Here is an 18,791-nt window from a genome sequence, read left to right on the forward strand (position 1 = left end):
TAGCGTTCTCAAGCCAGCAGAGTCATTGTATGTAGCATCAGCCTCATTAAAAACTGCATTAAGGCTGAGGAATAAGGCATAAGAGCAAAATAGCTTGGACTTGAACAGCTTTGCTGCCTTTAATCCATCTTCTAATGACTAGGTATTGCAAGCTGGATTGTTTACAAGGGTTCATTAACTACACGCCTTTGACACGCCTGCAATACAGCACAATTACTGGTCTAAGTTGACCAAGGTGAGCTAAGGACAGCACAACACCTTGATTTCCTCTGCTAGAGGAAGATTCAAAACAAGAACTGTAGATTTTTAAATGAAGAGAGCGTGAACACTCTCAGTAACAGCACAGGTAGGACATTAGAGCAGTCAACATAGAGATATTGCCATGGATCTCATTTTATTGCACACAGTCAAGAGATACCAAGAGGTCACACTTCCTTTTATAAAATCCATCATTTCCAATTAGTTTACACAGACTACTAAAGTACAGCCACATTTGGGTCAAACTTGTGAGGTGGAAAAGGTTAAACCTCGCAACTTCAATCTTCATCTTTTAATCCTTTAAGACTTGTCATGGTCTTTCCATACACAGCTTTCATCAGGCAGGCAATCCTCCTCTATGCCTCCTCCAAAAAGGATCTCTCATTTTCTGCCACGACACCACATTAATGTCCAATTCCACAAAGTTCAAAGATATAAAACAGGTTTAAAATCAACCAAATATGCTCTCGTTTTGCTTCCTAGTGGTGAACAGCCCATCTTCCAGCACCATGGAAGATGCAACAATATCCAGAAGCAGCTCTTGGCACTGAAATGTCAAACCCCCACAAAAGAGTTTCTGGTATTTTGTAATTGATTATCTGGTAAACTTTCTGCTCAAAAAACTGGTAAAACTGCTCAATATCTCTGCACCTTTCCTTACACAAAATTCAAAAGCAGGCAGTGTGTGAGCTGGCAGAAAAGCCCCAAAATTCTCCCACGGCAAAAAGATTTGTGAAACTGAATTACAATCTGCCACACGTGTACTTTCCATTATTAGTCAAAACAAGAAGGTCAGGATAAAGCATACTACAAAATGAAACAATCTCAGGGGCTTCTCTTTATCCTGATGGACAAGCACTCCGATAATGCAGTCTTTGGAAGGAGAAAGTAATACCTCTTTTTGGTTCTTCTATTCTGGCCATTTTGTTTGGAGTAGCAATGAAGTCCTCTTCACCAATGTAACCTCCTCTCTTCAGGTTGGAACTGTCATTGACAGAGCAAGATGTCAGCCACAGCCCAATTACAGGGGCTTACCTCCTTTCCAAGGGCAAAGTTTCAGGAGTCTGAAAAAGCACAGCTCTTACCTTTCACCTTCTAGCTCTTCAGAAGCAACAGGAAGCACCTTTTAAAACAAAGAAATATTGTCTTGAAATATGCAGAAAAACATATGGTGATTTGACTAGCTAGTGAGAGCCTAAGAGCATATTCTGTCCTCTGAGAAAACTACGTAGTAGTCTGAACTCCACAAAACAAAGCCACACGAAGACATACCATTTGGCTGGCATTACACGGTCCTGCCAGCAATACACTTCCCATCCCTTCAAGCACTAACTGCAAACAGCAACTCTGCAATAGTTCTGCTTACATCAAAGAGTCATTGCCACTGAGCAATTCTGCTGTATTCCACACAAGCAAAGGTCCAACAGTGACACGTTTTTGTTCTAGCAGAGAGAACCCCTAAACCCACAGTAGGAAATGCAGGGGATAGGCAGCCAGCTCTCTTGCTCAACTGACTGATAAACACAGCAGTACAGGCTACAGGGGAAACAGAGGCTGTCAAGAAGGCAGCCAGACGCACCTTCACTACTACAAGTAAGATCCTTTGATCCAAGCAAAAAAACATCACCTTCATTTTAATAAACAGACAGTACTTTTGCTTAGGGTTGTGGAAGCTTTATCCAGAACAGGAATTCATTTCCTCTTTATCTTTCAACTCTGTATCGAACAACACTTAGACTCAATCTTTCAAAAGGCAGTTAAGTACCTTCTTTATCACTTTCCCTACAGAGAAATTGAAGGATCTCAAATGCTAGGGATGGAAATGCATAAGAGCTAACTAGTTCTCTGTCTAGGCTAACGTAGTCTTCCAACAGTACTTAAAACTACAGCTTATAGAGACAAGTTTATTTCGATTCTCCGTTAGGAATTGAGGTCACTGTCTTAAAAAAGTAGCATTGATATTCTATTAGAGCATGCCAGAACTCTAAACACAGGAAGACTGAAGATTCTGAAATTTGGTTGCACTCATTTTTTCCCTTCCAGCTTCCTGTCAGCTGGGACTTTCCAGGAATGCTGAGGCAGGGTGATCTGGCAGCAGATCACACAGCTGACACGCTTGCCAGCTCCACAAAACAGCTTTTCACTCTGCAGCAGCAGGCTGCAGAAGCCTGAAGTCTACAGCAGCACAGCAGAAAGCCAGCAGACTTTACAAGAGAAAACCAGCCTGCAGTTCCTTCTGTGAACTCTCAGCTGGAAATGCTTTGGAAAAATCATTTCAGGTTCTTCACAACAGTAGCTCACAGGAAAATAATTTATTCAGAAAACATCCCCAGTTAAGTCCAGCCAACACGTCTAGGAGCAATGTCTCTTGCTCATGTAAGACTCAGCCTGTTTGTTTACAGCATCAGCGCAGACAGTCTGGTATTTCATATTTAACAGAAACACACAGCATCCTAGACTTCTTGCAAATACACCCCACAGCACTCATCACTCCCACACCCACGGCTTTACTTACGTGAGCACCACGCTGCAGATTTGCAAAGTGAACATCAGGAATGAAGAGGACTGGCTGAGTGTCTAAATCCATGAAGGGCTTGAAGATAGTGATGTCCGTCCGCTTATGCGAGGGAAGCATTGGCACTTTGACATCAGAAACTGGAGAGAGACCAAAGGCTGGGTCAGAGGACAGCACAGACAGCGAGAACGGTGCAGGCAGTGAGGAGGCCAAAGCTCTCCCACATCATTTAAAAGGCACACACAGGCTGCTGAACAAGAGTACCCAACAGTCAGGGTCAAAGGGAGAAGCTTCTGTAATAGAGGAGTTTGAACCTGGGTTGTCTTGGGCAAGGGGGCCTGGACTCCAGCAGGACGGCAGAGAATGAATTCCATTTAAGTGAACTGTCTGACTCCATCTGAGTATTAAGCTAGGCTGCAGGGTGGTCTGACCACTAACCCCAACAGAAAAACCTAGGTCTTCCATATATCAAGTGGAACAGAGAACAAAAGCTGTTTAAAGCCTCCCCTGCCCTTCTGCTTAACCAATCCCCCACAGTGGGCTGCTGAATTTCCCACACCAGAACGGTGGAAAGAAGAGAAAGAAGGAAACAGACTGCCACCCACACAGCTGGGCACCTCTCCAAAGTCTGTATTAAGCAGCATGTTTGCTCTAAAGAGATGCACAAATCTGCTCACGAGTTGCATTTCATACTTCTCAATTTATATTCTTCATCTCATCATTCGCCCTGGTCACCCCCAGGCTGCCAGACCCCACGTCATCCCCCACCAGCACCATCTCCCACAGAGGACTTCAGCTCTCACCACACACCAGTTCAGTGACACAAAGCACAGCGTTCATTCACAAAAGCCCATTTGTGACAGAGTGAGGCAGGAGGTGCCTCAAATTGCTGTTCTGATATGACCAGATTCTGATATCTGGTCATGTCAGAACCACAGATTTCCACTTAACTACCACGTGGAAACTCTTACACTTTGAGTGTATAGCAAAGCACTTCACCTCTCATGTGTCCAATCAGAAATAAACCTTTTTTGCCTTGTAAAACTGAATTTTCAAAGACTGCTCAATCCCTGTAAAATAATTGTTTTGACCAAAAGTCAACATTTCTGCTGTTGCTAAGTCCGCTTGCATACGGTATCAGTAATCCCAGAGGTGGGTACAACAGCTTTTGTCTTAGAGCAATTAAAAACTCCTAACATAAAAACTCAACAGCAACACATTGCACTTTCCAGGAAAATCAAGGTCTCTCCAGGTTAATTCTCACTAGAAAGCTTCTGTACAATCACAAGATCCTGGAAATTGGTATTGAAACTGAGTTTTCACCTTCCAGCAGTCTTTTGACAGCCAATGAGGCAACCACATTTGTGAAATGCTAGCAGTGTGCTAAAGCTGCCTTTTACGTAGGGGAAAACAAATCAAAACAGATCCCTTCAACGCTGGCCCTTGAGCAAAAGGGTTCCCTCAGAGCATTACCTTCTTCTGAAGCTGCTCCAGCAGCCCATACCTGCTGTGTCAGGAAAATCCTGCCCAACAAGCTGTGAGATGCCTGCCTGTCCAACTAGTCGGACTGCTCACAGCACAGCTCTGATAAGCAAAGGAGAGCACACACCTGCCCCATTAAAGGGAGCATTGGGAGATGTGTTCTCTGAGCAGCTCTGTTAGCCAATAACAAGCCACCAAAACATAGGATCTGTTGCAGTCAAGATACATAAACCTCACCTGCAGCAGCCAAGGGGAAGATACTTAGCAGGAGGCAGCTGTGCAGCCTTTTGTGCACTGAGAACACAGATCTTCACATCACTCATACATATGGAAACAATTTCTACTGAAAATGCTAAATAAGGATGGCTTCGCTCTGGAAGAATGAGCACAGGGCTGGAAGGCACAGATTCAAGCCTGCCACCATCTTGCTGCACAGCTGTAAGCACCTTCCAACATACGCTAAAGCTTAAGTTTAAGATCAAGTTGGAAATGTTAAGAACAGCTCCAGTTCTTGTGGACACCTGAATCTACAGGGGCTGCAGCAAGCATCCAAACATCACACACACCTCGTCACTTCAACTGCTGGTAAATGTGCACCAGGATCCTGTCTTGGACAGGAAAAATTACATAAAGTCCTAAATGACTCAGTAACTTGTTAAATGCAATTAATGATCCGTAAACAACAGCTTAAAACAAAACCAACTCCACAGAGGAGTTGACTCAAGAGTACTACTGCATAAACTATTCGTAAACAAAATGAGATCTAATATTTAAAATACTCGTGGAATAATTTCTACTTACAGGCATTCAACTGAGAGCTGGGGTCAGTGCACTTGCCTTTTCTTTTGCTTTGCTTTCTTTCTTCATCCCTGATCTTCCTTTCTGCTCCCTGCCAAGAGATTAAGGGAAGTAGAAGTGAGGAAGGTTTCTCAGTTCGTTGTTTTTTTTAGCTGCAAAAGCAGGAACAGATTCTTCCAGAGCTGTGCTTGCAGAGGTCAGATCCAGGGTACCTGAGATGCAACTCCACCTGTATGCCAACACTGAGATCTCCCAGCATTTACTTTCAAATCCTATCATCTAATGAACTCCAGCAACCACACAGAAGGTGCCATTACTTCCTTTTCTTTCAAGTCAGATAGAAATAACAACTGTATGAAGCACAACAAGATACACCTGAAGTGTTTGAAACACTAGAAACTTTCAATTCCTCCCAATTTAAGAGTTCATAAGATAATTAGTGAGCATTGATCTATAACGTCAAGCCACGCTCGGATCACCAAGATACCTTCCTGCATGCTGCATGTGGAGTCAGCAGCAGCTATGGAAGCCTCTACAGTCTAAAGCTGTAGACATTCACTGCTTTAATATAGGCATTATTTCTTTCTTTCCCTTGCATCAGCACTGGGCTGTGGTGGAAGCCACAGAGACCAAGCTGGGTTGCTGCCCACATAGCTCCTGGCACTTCACCCCAAGCAGCAGTGGGGACGCAAAGTCAAGGTAGATGCAGACAGCTACAACAGAGAATCACTTCCATTCCTCCAGCTCTGAACACAATCCCACGTGACTGTGGGTTAGGGCAGGGATGTCACACAGCCAGCTGCAGGAAGCGACCGGCCCAAAGTAGCTACCCAAGACTCAGTTGGGGTGCTGCCATCAGACCACTGCCCCAGATGGAGTGCACAAGCTCTGCCCTCCTGTAAAACAGAGTAACAGTTATCTGGCCACAGAGGAATTACAGAATGCCATCACTGCTTCTTTCTAGCCCTGCAGAGCTGCCAGTAACACTCCCACATCGCTGTGCAGAGCAGAGGAAGAACAGATTAGCTATAGCAGACAGTATCAAAAAACACACGGCAGTAAGGTGTGAAATAGTACCTAACAGTACCTAATACACGCATGTGAGAAAGGCAACAGCCCTCCTAACCACGCAGTAAACCCACACTCTATGTGCAACACCACACTAACACCTGCAAGGTTGCAGCAGGCATGTCTGCACTAGCAACTAAAGGGAAGATTCACCTCCACGTTTGATGTGCACCAACACATACCTCCTCTTCGCCCCGCTGGCAGCAGGGACACAAGTAGTTTCATGACAGCTGTTGTGGAAAAAAAGCCAAGAAAGTTGCTGATAAAGACAAGCCTGCTGCTGGCTGCAGCTGGCCCCATAACAACAACAAAGGCTCCACCAGGACAGTGAGGACACCCACCCCAACTCCAGATGGACCCACTTCCTCTTTGTGCCTTCTGTCACCAGAGGGGTTGCAGCATCTCAGCTCAACAGCAGAAGTTGGTGGCAGAAAGATTTGGCTCCAGCCCTGTGTTCTGCACCTTTCATGTGCAATTACTGAAGTTCTGCTCCTCAGACTTTATGCTATAGAACAGCACGGTCTTCAGTGCCAAGAACATACAGATCCACTGACAGGATTTGTATGCATTTTGAGGAAACCTCCTTTGACCTCTCCCTTACTGCACGGTCACAGAGCTCTGTTATACACAGTCAGCTGGGTTCTCCCTGGGTCCCTGCATCACCTCAGCTGCTTAAATGACAGGCTCTTCTGTTTGTCAGCTTGTTACTAAGAGCAAGGGGAAGGAAAAAAAAAAAAAAAACAAACAAACCAACAAAGATACTGGAATCCCATATTCTGCAGTTATGGAGTAAGTATGCTCACAAGAAAAAGATCTTCCCAACTTTCCTCACCAGCCTGAAATGCTGAAATGCAACATTTCACACTCTTGCCAACATGTTAAAGGCTGCAGGATTTTTCTGTGTTGTTTCTCCTCCCTCATGTAATGGGTTCTTGGGCTGTCAAAGGGAAGCTGTGCTCTGGAGAGCCATCATTCCTCCCTCCTGCAGCAAAACACAACTTACATGATAAACAACAGCTGCACAGGTGCAAAGCTGTGACACGGTCAAAATGGCACAGTCTTCAGGACACTGCTGGGCTGCCTGGCTCCTGCCCACGTGCTGGGTACAACAGACATGCTCTGAGATGTCCCCAGCCCCTCTTGTTTAGGTAGGGCTCTGGCAGCCTGCGCGCAATGCAGAGGAGCTTCCCTGTGGGACAGGCTCACTCCAGCCAACAGCTGGGCATCCTGCCCACGTGCCTGGCATGTCCCCACATCTGACAATGTAGTGAGGATGCTTGCCTGATGGAGAAATGTCACTACAAGGGACTTCTGCTACTCTCTTGTTCATGGAAACTAGGGCAAAGGGACGTGGAGACGTGAGAGCACAAGGGATGCTGAGCCAAAGGGGTCTAATGACAGCACATCACTGTTGAAAGCCAGCTGGAGGCTCAAGCTGTGACCCATGGCATGCAGGGGGGGTTGCAGAAATAACACTTCTAACAGGTCCTCGGGGCTGGCCCTTGGCATCTCTCATCTCCTTGCTTCTGGGTTCATGAAGTAGGTCAGAGAAGAAGAGATCTAATAGGAGGGGAAGCTGCTCACTGCAGAAGCATTAGAAATTCTGGAGGAGGCGGGGTGGGGGGGGGATTTACTGGGCTGGGACAGAGGCAGAAAGCATTATTCCCTCTCAAGCACTCTGCACCAGCACAGCCTGTTCTTCAGCCAGCTGCATCACCTCCATGACCTCTTCTTTCAACATCTCACTGGTTTCAGTACCCCACAAAAACCCTCTCACTGCACAGCAATGGCAGCTCCCAAAGGACACCGTCAGCAATAGTTTGTGAGAGCATGCATTTAATTGTCATGCAGCACTCAGCTGTGTCCCAGAGTTCTCTCTCTGACAGACCACCCCCATCCCTGGTAGCCCAAGCACTTCCGTGACAAGCCTGAAGGAAGCCTGCACTATGATGCACTACAGAATGGCAGCAATCTCTGTTCAGCTCCTGAAGCCACATGGGAGATAAGATGCAATCCAAGCATGGTGGGCACCTTTGGGCTCCTTCCACACGGAACACGAAGAGCAGAAACACCAGAAGAAACTTCATCTCACAGGCAGCAACCAAAAACCAGAACCAAGCAGCAGCAGCTTCCCCTGCCCCACAGGTTCCTCCCTTCCTGTGCAAAGGCGATCGCACAGCATTAACACAACTGCTTGGCCTTCCATAGAAAATCTATGAATTCATACACATAAAACAGCAGAGCACTGCCATGCCAGTACCTAGGTTTGATGTAAGGTCAGGCAGGCCTTAGGTGGAATTAGGGGGTCTACAGAGCAGTTGGTTGGCCACAGCAAGGCTATTTTGTGCTGTTTTTTTTTCTTCCCCCCCAAAAAAAGATCTTCACAGTGTAGAATTGGTTCCCCAAGAAGAAAATGGGTAACAGCACACCTGCAGGTAAAAGGTGGCAACAAACACAGTAAGGACAGTGATACATGCAGATGACACAGTTATCTGCAGAGGAAGTAGCCCTGAGAACATTCATTAATTCTCTCATAAGTTCATCATCATCACAACAGTCTTCCCAGGAAGGAAAACAAAACTCTTCCCAAGAGGCACACGAAGGAAGACAAATAAACAACTTTATACTGATAACTGCAAGCAGCTTCTCCTAATATGCAGGAAAGCAGAGAGGCCTTCATTACCAGTTACTTCATCAGGTTGAATATGAGGAAACATTTCTTCTCAGAAAGAGTGGTCAGTCATTGGCACAGGCTGCCCAGGGAGGTGGTGGAGTCACCGTCCCTGGAGGTGTTCAAGAACCGTGGAGATGGGGCACTGAAGGACGTGGCTAAGGGCCATGCTGGGGATGGATCAGTGGGGGGATGAGATTATCTTAGTGGTCTTTTCCAATGTTAATGATTCCATGATTCTGTTTAAAACCAAAAATGAACAATAAAACATGGCAGGTTATTACTAGGGCGCTATTAGCAGAGGCAGATTAGAGGGCTCCATAGATATGGGGAGGTGGTGGGGCAGAAAAAAAATGAAATGGGACACTCATATTCCAGCAGCATGCCAAGCAAAGACTGCACATGATGAGATCAATGCCTGATAGCTCAGGCCTCCAGAGGGAGGGTGTGAACCTATTCTCAGACCTGGGACTGCAGAGGTGTGCGAGATCTCGCTCGCAAACAGTCCTTCTGATGAAGAGGGGCTAGATGTGAAGAGAGGCCCCAGCCAAGTATGGTGCCAGCAAGGCAGAAGTTCAGTATGGCTCCCAGTGATGGACAGAGGGACTGGGGAAGTCATGCAGCACTCCTGCCAGCCAGGAGAGCTCTTGGTCGCTCTGGAAACAGTAACACTGCATATCGCCTGCTACCATTTCTCCCTTGAAAGATTGTTCAGATGGGAGCAGGTTAAAAAAACTGAGAAGTCTTTCTTCACAAACCCAGAGAAGCTCTTACAACTGCTTTCAGCTCAGCTCCTGTAGCTTCCCTCACTCTTTCAGGTGATCCATGACTGGGAAAGGTGTTAGTTCTTGAGGTGTTAAATGCATGAGGCAGAGCAGTCAAATTACAGCATCTATCCACCCTGTAAACAGACTACACTGCTGTATCCCATAAGGGCACAACGAGAGCAGCTCCATTTTATGCTCAAAGAAGGGTCAACTTGACAACAAAAGAAAAGCATAATAAGAAAACACAAAGATATTTACAAGGGATGACATGGTGCAACTTAGGCAAAAATGAACACCTTCACTTGTCCATATCAATTGCACTGTTCAAACAAAAGCCCCCTAAGCTGAGGAGCAGCCTTTCCCAAAGTATCATCTGCACATTGACCCAACCTTACCTTGTCACAGAAGACTTTAATCTGGCAGTAGGCACGGTGCACAGGTTTGTTACTCCTGTTGTTGTAGCTGTAGGTGTCGATCTGAAGATTCAGGGGCAGGCCTTTAACTCCTTTCTGAGAGGAAAAATCTGTGCTGAGGCAGTTCACAGAGATGAAAACCTGCAGAAGAAGAAAACAGTACTCATCAGCAGTGTCACAGATTGCTCACTGGCCACTGAGCAACAGACTGCATGACAAGTGGAGATCTAGATGCTGCTCTCCACCCCTACATGCAGCGCTCTCTATCTTCAGAGATTTCAGGTAAAAATGCATGAGAGACATCACTGCAATCCTAATTCTTTATCCAAATCACAACAGGGGCAAAGTCACTTCAGTAAGAGTCAATTTCAGTAAATTCTCAAGCTTTATGAGATCTCCATCCACCTTTCCCAGACATTTACACCAGGCCTCTCTTCAGACACAATGCTCATTATTGGCACATCTCAGAAGTTGCTGGAGATATGTACAGAGAGTTAGTGCCACCTTCCGGAGCCTCTCAGCATTGCAAAATCCCTTGCTCATTTGCAAGTAGTGGATGGGTTTGATCAGGAACCGTGATTTTGCAAAGTGCTTATCAAAGGCTTCTTTGCACAGGTTCTGCAACAGCCTTCTCAAGTTCTGACACAATGGGGAAATGGAAATGCAATACCTATCAACAGATTAGGATACGAGTTCTTATTCTCATATAAAACAGTGCAATAAAAATCTAAAAAGAAAAACCAAACAGGGAGGCTGGCTGCCCAGTCGAGCACTGCTGAGCACAACCCCTGGCACAACAGCCCAGCAAACAGCTACAGCCCCTTCTGCAGGACTTTGCCAACACCCCGCCAGGTCTCACTCCTACAGAGAAACTGAGACATGTGGAAAGTATTTCCAGTAAACATCAGCAATCCACAACCACCTGCATGTTGAGCTCCAGGGCCCGGAATGGGCAGAGGGAGGGTGCTGGCAGCACTACCAGGGTGAGCAATTGCTCCAAGGAGCCTGAAGAGATGCTCTCAGCTGCTCTGGGACTGTGTAATCAGCCGCATGCGCAGCCTGGGTAATTGTGCTCCCTGAGCACTGGTCTTGTTTGTAAGAGAGCCTTAACTCTGCTGTCTGCATACTTTTACATCTTTTCAATTTTAAATATACAGACCCATGATGAATATTCACATGCAGCTCTTCTGTCTGCATGGGAAAGATGACTGCATGCTGCAAGGAAACAGGCACCAGCAGCTGCTCCACGTCTCCCACAGCCCCAACATTCCTGCAAAACCCCTCCTGAAGTCCCACACTGCTGCACCCCAAGAGATCGAGCACCCACAAAATGGTGTCACATCTTCTCTGGCAAATTCAGGTCTAAGTACGGGGCACTCCACTGGAAGAGGCCCCCAGGCCCAGCCTTACCAGCCATGCAAAGCACGCACAGCACTCCAGGCAAAAGGCGGCAGCCTTGGCACAAGAGCTACGTGCTGCTGCAGCACAACTGTGTGGGGATCTCATGGGAACCTGGGATCGGCTGTCAGATGACAAAGATTATCCTCCTACTTGAAATTCTCCTCATTTGATTAGTTCTGGCTTTGAAGAGTTGACTTCATTTCAATGCCATTTAAGTCTTCAGGACTCTAGGCGGGAGACGACAACCCAAACTTTCTTGCGCCTTTGCCCATTTGTACCAAACCACCTCAGTTAAAATGGATCCATCTGCTTCTCCCAACCCATCCTGCAACTCTGAGCCCCATTGTAAGTTTGAAGTTGCTTCAAATTCCACAAAAGGGGCACTTCAGAGAACTGCTTTTCTAGGTTGAGCTATCACAGCCTCAGCCCAGTGCTTTGCTCAGGAAGATGTGACTGTGCTCAGAGAGAAACGCAGGGCTGGGTGAGTGAACCAGCTCTGTGAGCCAGCTCCATCCCCACCCCACAACTGCCAGAAGAAAGAAAAATGTAACCGCAGAAGTTGCTCCACGTCTTCAGCCTGCTGAGCAAGATTCCTTTTCATGTGTCCAACCTATTTTCCTAAGGGCAGTTCCGCATTCTCAGCTATATTAAGATTTGCTGTTACTTTGAAAAAAAATAAAAAAAAAAAACACATTTTCATCTCACCTCCCAAGATTCAACATAAAGCCGGCACTTAAAAATAGAGTGCTGTCAAGCCCAAGCACTTACGAGCGTGAGTCAAGCCCTCAAAAGTTACGCAGATTTTCTTTAAAGATCTGGAAAAGGATCAGAAACCTGTTCCCGAGTTTTATTTTGCTTGCTTGGCAGTTAAACCCGTGGTGTATACTGAATCATATTTCCAGGCTTTGCCAGACTTCATTTTCTGTTGTTGTTATTAATGAAAGCTGACAAATAGCTCTGCACAGCAGTGTTTGAGATGGAACACCAAACAACAAAGCCTGCAAGCCAGGACACGATGCTATAACTCCACATTCGGTGACATTCACCTCAGTGCACTCCAGACCTCCCATGGCCACGGTCAGCACCGTGCAGCCACAGGACAGGTGAGCAGCAGCCCAGTCCTGCAGAAGGAACAAACGGAGACACAGGGATGAAAACAGCTGCTTTGAGATCAAGCTGGAAGGTGGCATAGGAAGAGCATTGACCTTCTTGGCTTCATGAGCCATCTAACCACCTGACTGCTCACAGCTACGAAGGAACACACTGTGCCTATGGTCAGATCTGCAAGAAATGATCTTCAGCTTTAACTCTGCAGAAAAACCTAATCTGCTCTGCTGCACGCCCTCAAGGAAGGGCAGCACAGACAGCCAGGTTCTTTCCACGCAGCACCTTTTTCCTAACAAGATCTGCCTTTCAAACAAACCAGGAAAAACAGGCGTAATTAAAGGGCAATCAAAGCACTGCAGGAACCTCGCTGTCAGCGAGATGAAAGATGTCTTTATAACATGAAGGCCTGCATACCTACATCTCCTCTCCCTGGTTTATCTTGGACGCGGGGAGCTCTTCGGTCACACAAGAAGCACCAGCAATTTTGCTTAGTCCAAAGGTTGCATATGCAGAAGCTTTAGATGAGATGTCACTTTGCACAGCCTCCTCTTACCCGCTGCAAAGCTGAAAGGGATCCTGGGGCTGGCCCAGGTAAAGGCAGGCTGTGTGGATGGGAATCAGCTCTGCCCAGTTCCCAGCACCACATGTGGTAGAACCTGCACTAAGGTCACATAACAGACCTCCACTCATGCCACGGATTTCCTTCTGAATATAGCCCTAGACAGATGGGCCTGGGACCATCCTCGTCTGATTGCCTTCCTCCCTGCAACTTAGCTTTTTTAAGCAGAACATAGCTAAATTGCATTCAACTCCTATTTACGCTCCATTATGTTTTTGTAATCAGAAGATAAAATCACTGCTCAATAATCCAAGTCCATTGGCCATTTCTTTTCTGAATTCAGAAAAAAATAAATAATAAAAAATCAGCTTTTCTCTAGCACATTTAGGTAGGCAAAAGCCTCTTATTTTAATGTTATACTGAACTTGAACCTATCTGGATGCTTGAGACTTTGGTTCACTGTATGTGGAGAAAACACAAAGCCCGGAGTCTACAACATACCCAATAGGGACAGGTTAAGCTGCTTCCTCAGGAAGGCAGTATAAACCATTCTTCTTGACCTTAAGTGCTGATGGCCCACTAGTTCCAGCGTTCTGCCCAAAATGCAGCAGGCAAGGGGATTCCATTGTATCCCATTTCCATCACACCAAGGCACAGTCTTGCTGCAGATGCCTCACCAGACTCCCTGCTCCCAGAACCAGCCTGGGGCCTCACAGACCTCACCCAACAGGACCCACTGGGACCATGCTGCATTGCACTCCGCTTTCTCTCGGTGCAGCAAGCTCATTCCTGTGGTCTCTGGCTGGGGAAGGCAGCAGGGAAGTTGCTGTACAGTTGACTTTATCTCTGTGTCAATTTCACTTTTTGTAGAACAGAGAGCCACGGAACCCCTCAACTGAACTAACCTGAAGAGGAACCTTTGAGGCTTCCACACAAGATTAAAAACCAGGGGAACAAATAAGGCAAAGGATGCATCTAACCTAAATAAAAGAGTGTGGTTTGGACCAGCGGATTTGAACCTGCCTGCCAGCAGGAGCTCTGGGAATGTCAGTTCCAGGCCTGAGAGCTGCTTTGCACAGTGACCCACAGATGCATGCAACCACATGGTCACTGTACTCTTGCTGAATAGCTGGAGGAACAGCCTTAGGCCCAAATTCCACAGACAGCTCATTTATCAGCCATCCACCAAAGAAAAATTACCCAGAAGCTCAAAGGTCAATATTTAAGTGCTGATGGCCGAAAGCACATGGGTTCTCTAAAGGCTTTGCTAAATACACATGTGAATGAGAAAGACAAAGGGGTCTTTCCTAGAGAGACAAGCACATGGATGTATGCAGGATAGACCTTAAAGTGCTCAATCCTGTTGAGCTGGATACAAACCTTTCCTAGCCCCGGAGCCTTATAAATGACACCAGTGCAGCCCCAAGAGGCAGAGTGCCATGCTAACGTGGCCATGTGGCTTCCAGGAGTGGAGCTGGGCCGTGGCCAGGCAGCTGGCAGCACAAGCAGGGCAAGCATGGGTCTCTGCCTGCACACATCCATGAAAGTACAGCCCAGGAAAGCAGTGCTGGGAAGGCTGCTCTGCCTTTCAAAGAAGGAGGAAGAGAAAAAAGAAACGCTTGGTACCGATCACCTGAGAGGTCGCTAATCTTGCTGCTCTCACATTTGTTTCTTCACCTCCCACATGCACCACAGGTTTTGCATCAGCAGGGTGAGAGCCAAGACAGAGATAAAAATTGGGCAACTCATGCACCTGTGGGCTCCCCAGCCACCTCCTGCCTTCAGGATCGGACGCTCCAAATAAGGGTTGTCTGGCAGATCTGCGATAGGGCCGCATCCGCTGCGGCTCCCTGAGACCCAGCGCCGTCCTGCTGGGAGTCCAAGGAATTTGCTTGTGCTCAAAGCCTCCAAAGCCCAATCCCAGCCACTGGCACAACACACAGTGTGGGTCCCACACCCTGCCAAGCAAGGCGGAGTGGGAAACATCACCCGGTCCCAGATGAAAGAACATCCTCCTTGCAAGCTTGTTCCGTCAACAGAATGAAATTGCATAGTAATGAAAGGAAAATACATATTCCTGCTCACAAAGAGCAACACTGATTGCTATTCCAACATGTTCTGGAGCAAGGAAATACTCACAACACATGGGAAAACCAGGGATAGAGGTTCCCATTCCTACAGTACTCCCCTCACCCCATACTCTGACAAGATAAAGATGCAGCCCAGGTGTTGCTCTCATTGGAGTGGGTGGAAAGAAAATAAAAGCAGCAGTTTGGCAAAGGAAAGAATAAAAATAAAAAAAAATAAAGCAATATGTTTTTAAAAAAATCTGGAAGAATGAAGTCTACTATGGCAAAAGATGGCTGAAGAGGAAGTTTTGCAATCAGGTATGAAAGGAATGGAGTTAAAATCATCACCACCCAGTTCTGTCCACAGAAAAAACTACTGCAGAAAGGTTTCTGCTTTGGCGTTAAGAGACATGCTGTGAGCTCCATGTTGGAAAGATGGTGGAGTGCAAGATGCCAAGTTCTGGAGGAACGACTCTTAGCTGAAGAACTGCTCCTGATGTGCAGTGTTTAAAATAAAGAGCAACAGACACTTGGTTTCAGCACAGAGAACGGAGAGCTGTGTTAGCAGGCAGGCAGGCAGGCAAGGCTGGCTGTGACTTTCCTACATCCCTGCTCCTAAAGCTGTATGTACTTGTGCACCAAAGTACTTGTGGTCTGCAGCCTTGGCTTCAAACCAATACCTTTCCTTTAAGTATGTCTGACTCAACACATTTCATAGTTTCATTTCCAACTAACCAAACCTGTACCTCCCCAATGCTGCTGAAGGTGGCAACACCTTCTTTAATGAGGCATATGACTGCTGTTTCATTATAATGGCATCCATATAAATACATGCAATATTCATCAATCAAAAAAGTTGAATTTTTTTTCTGTGGTGAACACTAAGTGAAGATTGTGCTAGAATAAACTCTTAAAATAAACCAGCAGAGTACACCCCTGCCTTACTGCATGTTACAGCAAAAGACCCACCCTCTCCAAGAAGTGGGCTCAACCTAACAGAAACTTGCCCAAGAGCTGCAGTTGACGTGCACGAGGACCTGCTGAAAGACCATCCTCAGTGAGCAAACTACTATTTTTAAAGGCTGACTCCAATTAGCTTCCAATTACCTTATAGACTTTTCCACATTTCGTGGACAAAAAAAGAAAAAAAAAAAGCAGTTTAATCAGATTTGTAATTTTTAATTGTAATTCAGAGCGTCACTTTAGAGAAAGCACAGCATCTACCCTTTAGTGAAAAGAGCCAAAAGCTTTACCACAGTTCTCCAGCCCTAAAGTTGCTGTTACACCCTGACTAAGTACCTCATTTCAGTAGAAAGGGTCTTTCACACACAGAGACTGCTTACAATGCCTTTTTTTGTTTTTGGAGGGAAGGAGTGGGAGGACAATAGGGCCCTTAATGTGCAGTGACATCACTTTTGGCTGCAGTCCTACCATCCAGCCTAAAACCAGCAGACAGAAGCCCTCCACAGGGCCCTGCTCAGGAGCCACTGACTTTCAGAAGGAGCCACGGCAAGCATGGAAGGCTGCCTCCAACACCAGCAGGGACCTGCGGTTCACATAACCTGTCAAAGACACGACTGCCACGAAGACACCTGCTTGCTTTACTGTGCTCTGCCCAGTGCTCTTCTGCCGAGTTACAGCTCTTGGGCTTTCAGCCAAACAGGTTAGGAGCAGAGCCTGGAGCGAGCCAGATCAGTGCTCAACTGTGCGGCTGAGCCCCTCTGCAGAGCCCCCAGCCCAGAGCACAGCACGCTGCCTTGCCTGGGGCAGACACAGGGCAGGAGCTCAGACAGCACCCGAGCCAAGCTGGATCCAGCAAAGCCAGTTAACCCTGGGGAAACCGATCTGTCCAGATTGTTCAACTGTCACTGCCTTGAGAGCAGGCCATGTCTCCAGGCCAAGGTTAAGGGAGAGAAAATGTTGCACAGCCTAACGGCTAACAGAACAGAATGGCCAATGTGAAGGACAGAGCAGCAGGAAATGAAGTGCAAGCGAAGGACTTGCAGGAAATGCTCAGATGCACAGCCCTGCACCACTGTACTGTGCTGTACATTTACCCACACACACATTGACAATTCTCTAGAATCATTAAGATTGGAGAAGACCACTAAGATCAACCAGTCCAACGATCAACCCAGCACCAAGCCCACAGACAACATCCCTAAGTGTTCACTGGAACAGGTTGCCCAAGGAGGCTGTGGATGCCCTATCCCTGGAGGCATTCAAGGCCAGGCTGGATGTGGCTCTGGGCAGCCTGGTCTGCTGGTTGGTGACCCTGCACATAGCAGGGGGTTGAAACTGGATGATCATTGTGGTCCTTTTCAACCCAGGCCATTCTATGATTCTGTGATTCTAAGTGCTACATACAACTTTTTCAGGAAAATCTCCAGGGACAGAAACTCCACCACCTCCCTGGGCAAGACTGCTGCTGGGTACCAACCAAAAGGAGAATCAGGCACGCTGTGTAATCTTGAGAAGAGATGGTTCTCAGTCTCAAAAACTTACAGTCTGGATCTACAACTACTTTTCCTGGCTGCCAGATGGAGTCAAAGACACAAAAAAAGAGCAACAAAAAGAGCAGCAAGGACAGGATTCCTCTTCCCTAACTTAAGAAGCTGACTTCAAAGACTGTCCAATCAATGGGGAATGGCAGACACCTCCACAGAAAGCTCCATTCCAGCTCTAGACACCCCATCCTTAACAAAGGGACAGAAGAAAAAGGCAACAGGCTTGTGTTCAGACACCTAAAAGCTGTTAGCAGAAAAATAACTCTGCCCTGTCTGGCCAGAGAGGCAGAGGCCCAGGATAGGGTGGGAAGCTGTTTGAAGTCTCCGAAAGCCTCAGGGTAACTCCAGCATTACCTGTTGCGTGCAAGCAGCGAGTGTATCAGCTACACATCTTTGTCAGACTCATCAGACTACGCTTCCACCCAACTGGGACTGCTCCCCAGAAGCTGTGCTGACTTTCCTAAATACCCAATTCAACAGTTCACCACTTTGTCAGCTATATCCCCTTTTGAAACCTGGTCATCTTCTCCACACCCTCAGCTCCCTTCACCGCCTCAGAGCAGGGAAACTTCAGATCCCGGGCCCTTTTCCAGTTCAAACACATTTGCAAAAGCCACAGAGCACTTACTGCACTGCTATTCCACAGGCTGGCCATTTCCAGCGACTTCTGTGCTGTCCTGAAGGAACAGAAGAGGGCAGAGAGGAGCCACTAAAAAGAAGTACAGAACATCCTTGAAATCCAGAGACTGAGATCCCAGAGTGGGAAAAGCCTGTTGTATGTGAAATACTCCTGTCCCCGCACACATGGGATGACTTAAGAGTACACAGATGCAGCCAGGTACATAACTTCAATTGCTTCAAGCAGGACCTGCCTGCTGCAGCTCATGTCCAGTGCCCTGGAATCGCACTTAGCTTTCCGAACTGGGAAATACTCTTTCCTGGTGAGAAACACTCACTGATGAGTGCTTCCAGCCTCCAGCAACGCATCTGCACATCTTCCTTCATACAGAGTGAACACAGTTATTACTACTTGAAAACAGTGTTTTTTTCACCAGGAAGTTGTGCATTACCAACTCGTCAGTGTCCTCAGGGGATCAGCAAACCATTCTCCTAAGGAGCAAGGTGACAGAGAGCATGGATAAAGCGGTGGTAGAGACCTGATGCTCCTGCAGAGCC

General features: G+C 46.8%; 1 protein-coding gene across 5 annotated transcripts in view; it reads right to left on the reverse strand.

Moving 5' to 3' along the window:
* GRHL1 (grainyhead like transcription factor 1) overlaps nt 1-18,791 on the reverse strand; it is a 290,338-nt gene that overhangs the window by 257,688 nt on the left and 13,859 nt on the right. For 3 of the 5 annotated variants that reach the window (XR_007375442.1, XM_048937593.1, XM_048937592.1), the window contains exons 9-13: nt 9,955-10,113; nt 5,057-5,144; nt 2,774-2,913; nt 1,344-1,381; nt 1,154-1,242 (exon numbers count right to left, since the gene is read on the reverse strand). Coding sequence is in view for 4 of the 5 variants with exons in the window: in XM_048937593.1 (XP_048793550.1) it covers nt 1,154-1,242; nt 1,344-1,381; nt 2,774-2,913; nt 5,057-5,144; nt 9,955-10,113 (514 nt within the window). In the remaining variant the exon portion in view is untranslated. The remainder of the gene's footprint in view (nt 1-1,153; nt 1,243-1,343; nt 1,382-2,773; nt 2,914-5,056; nt 5,145-9,954; nt 10,114-18,791) is intronic. The other 2 variants (XM_048937595.1, XM_048937594.1) reach the window with 1 other exon arrangement.

Source organism: Lagopus muta, chromosome 2 (assembly GCF_023343835.1).
Source record: "Lagopus muta isolate bLagMut1 chromosome 2, bLagMut1 primary, whole genome shotgun sequence".
In the NCBI taxonomy this organism is placed as follows: domain Eukaryota; kingdom Metazoa; phylum Chordata; class Aves; order Galliformes; family Phasianidae; genus Lagopus; species Lagopus muta.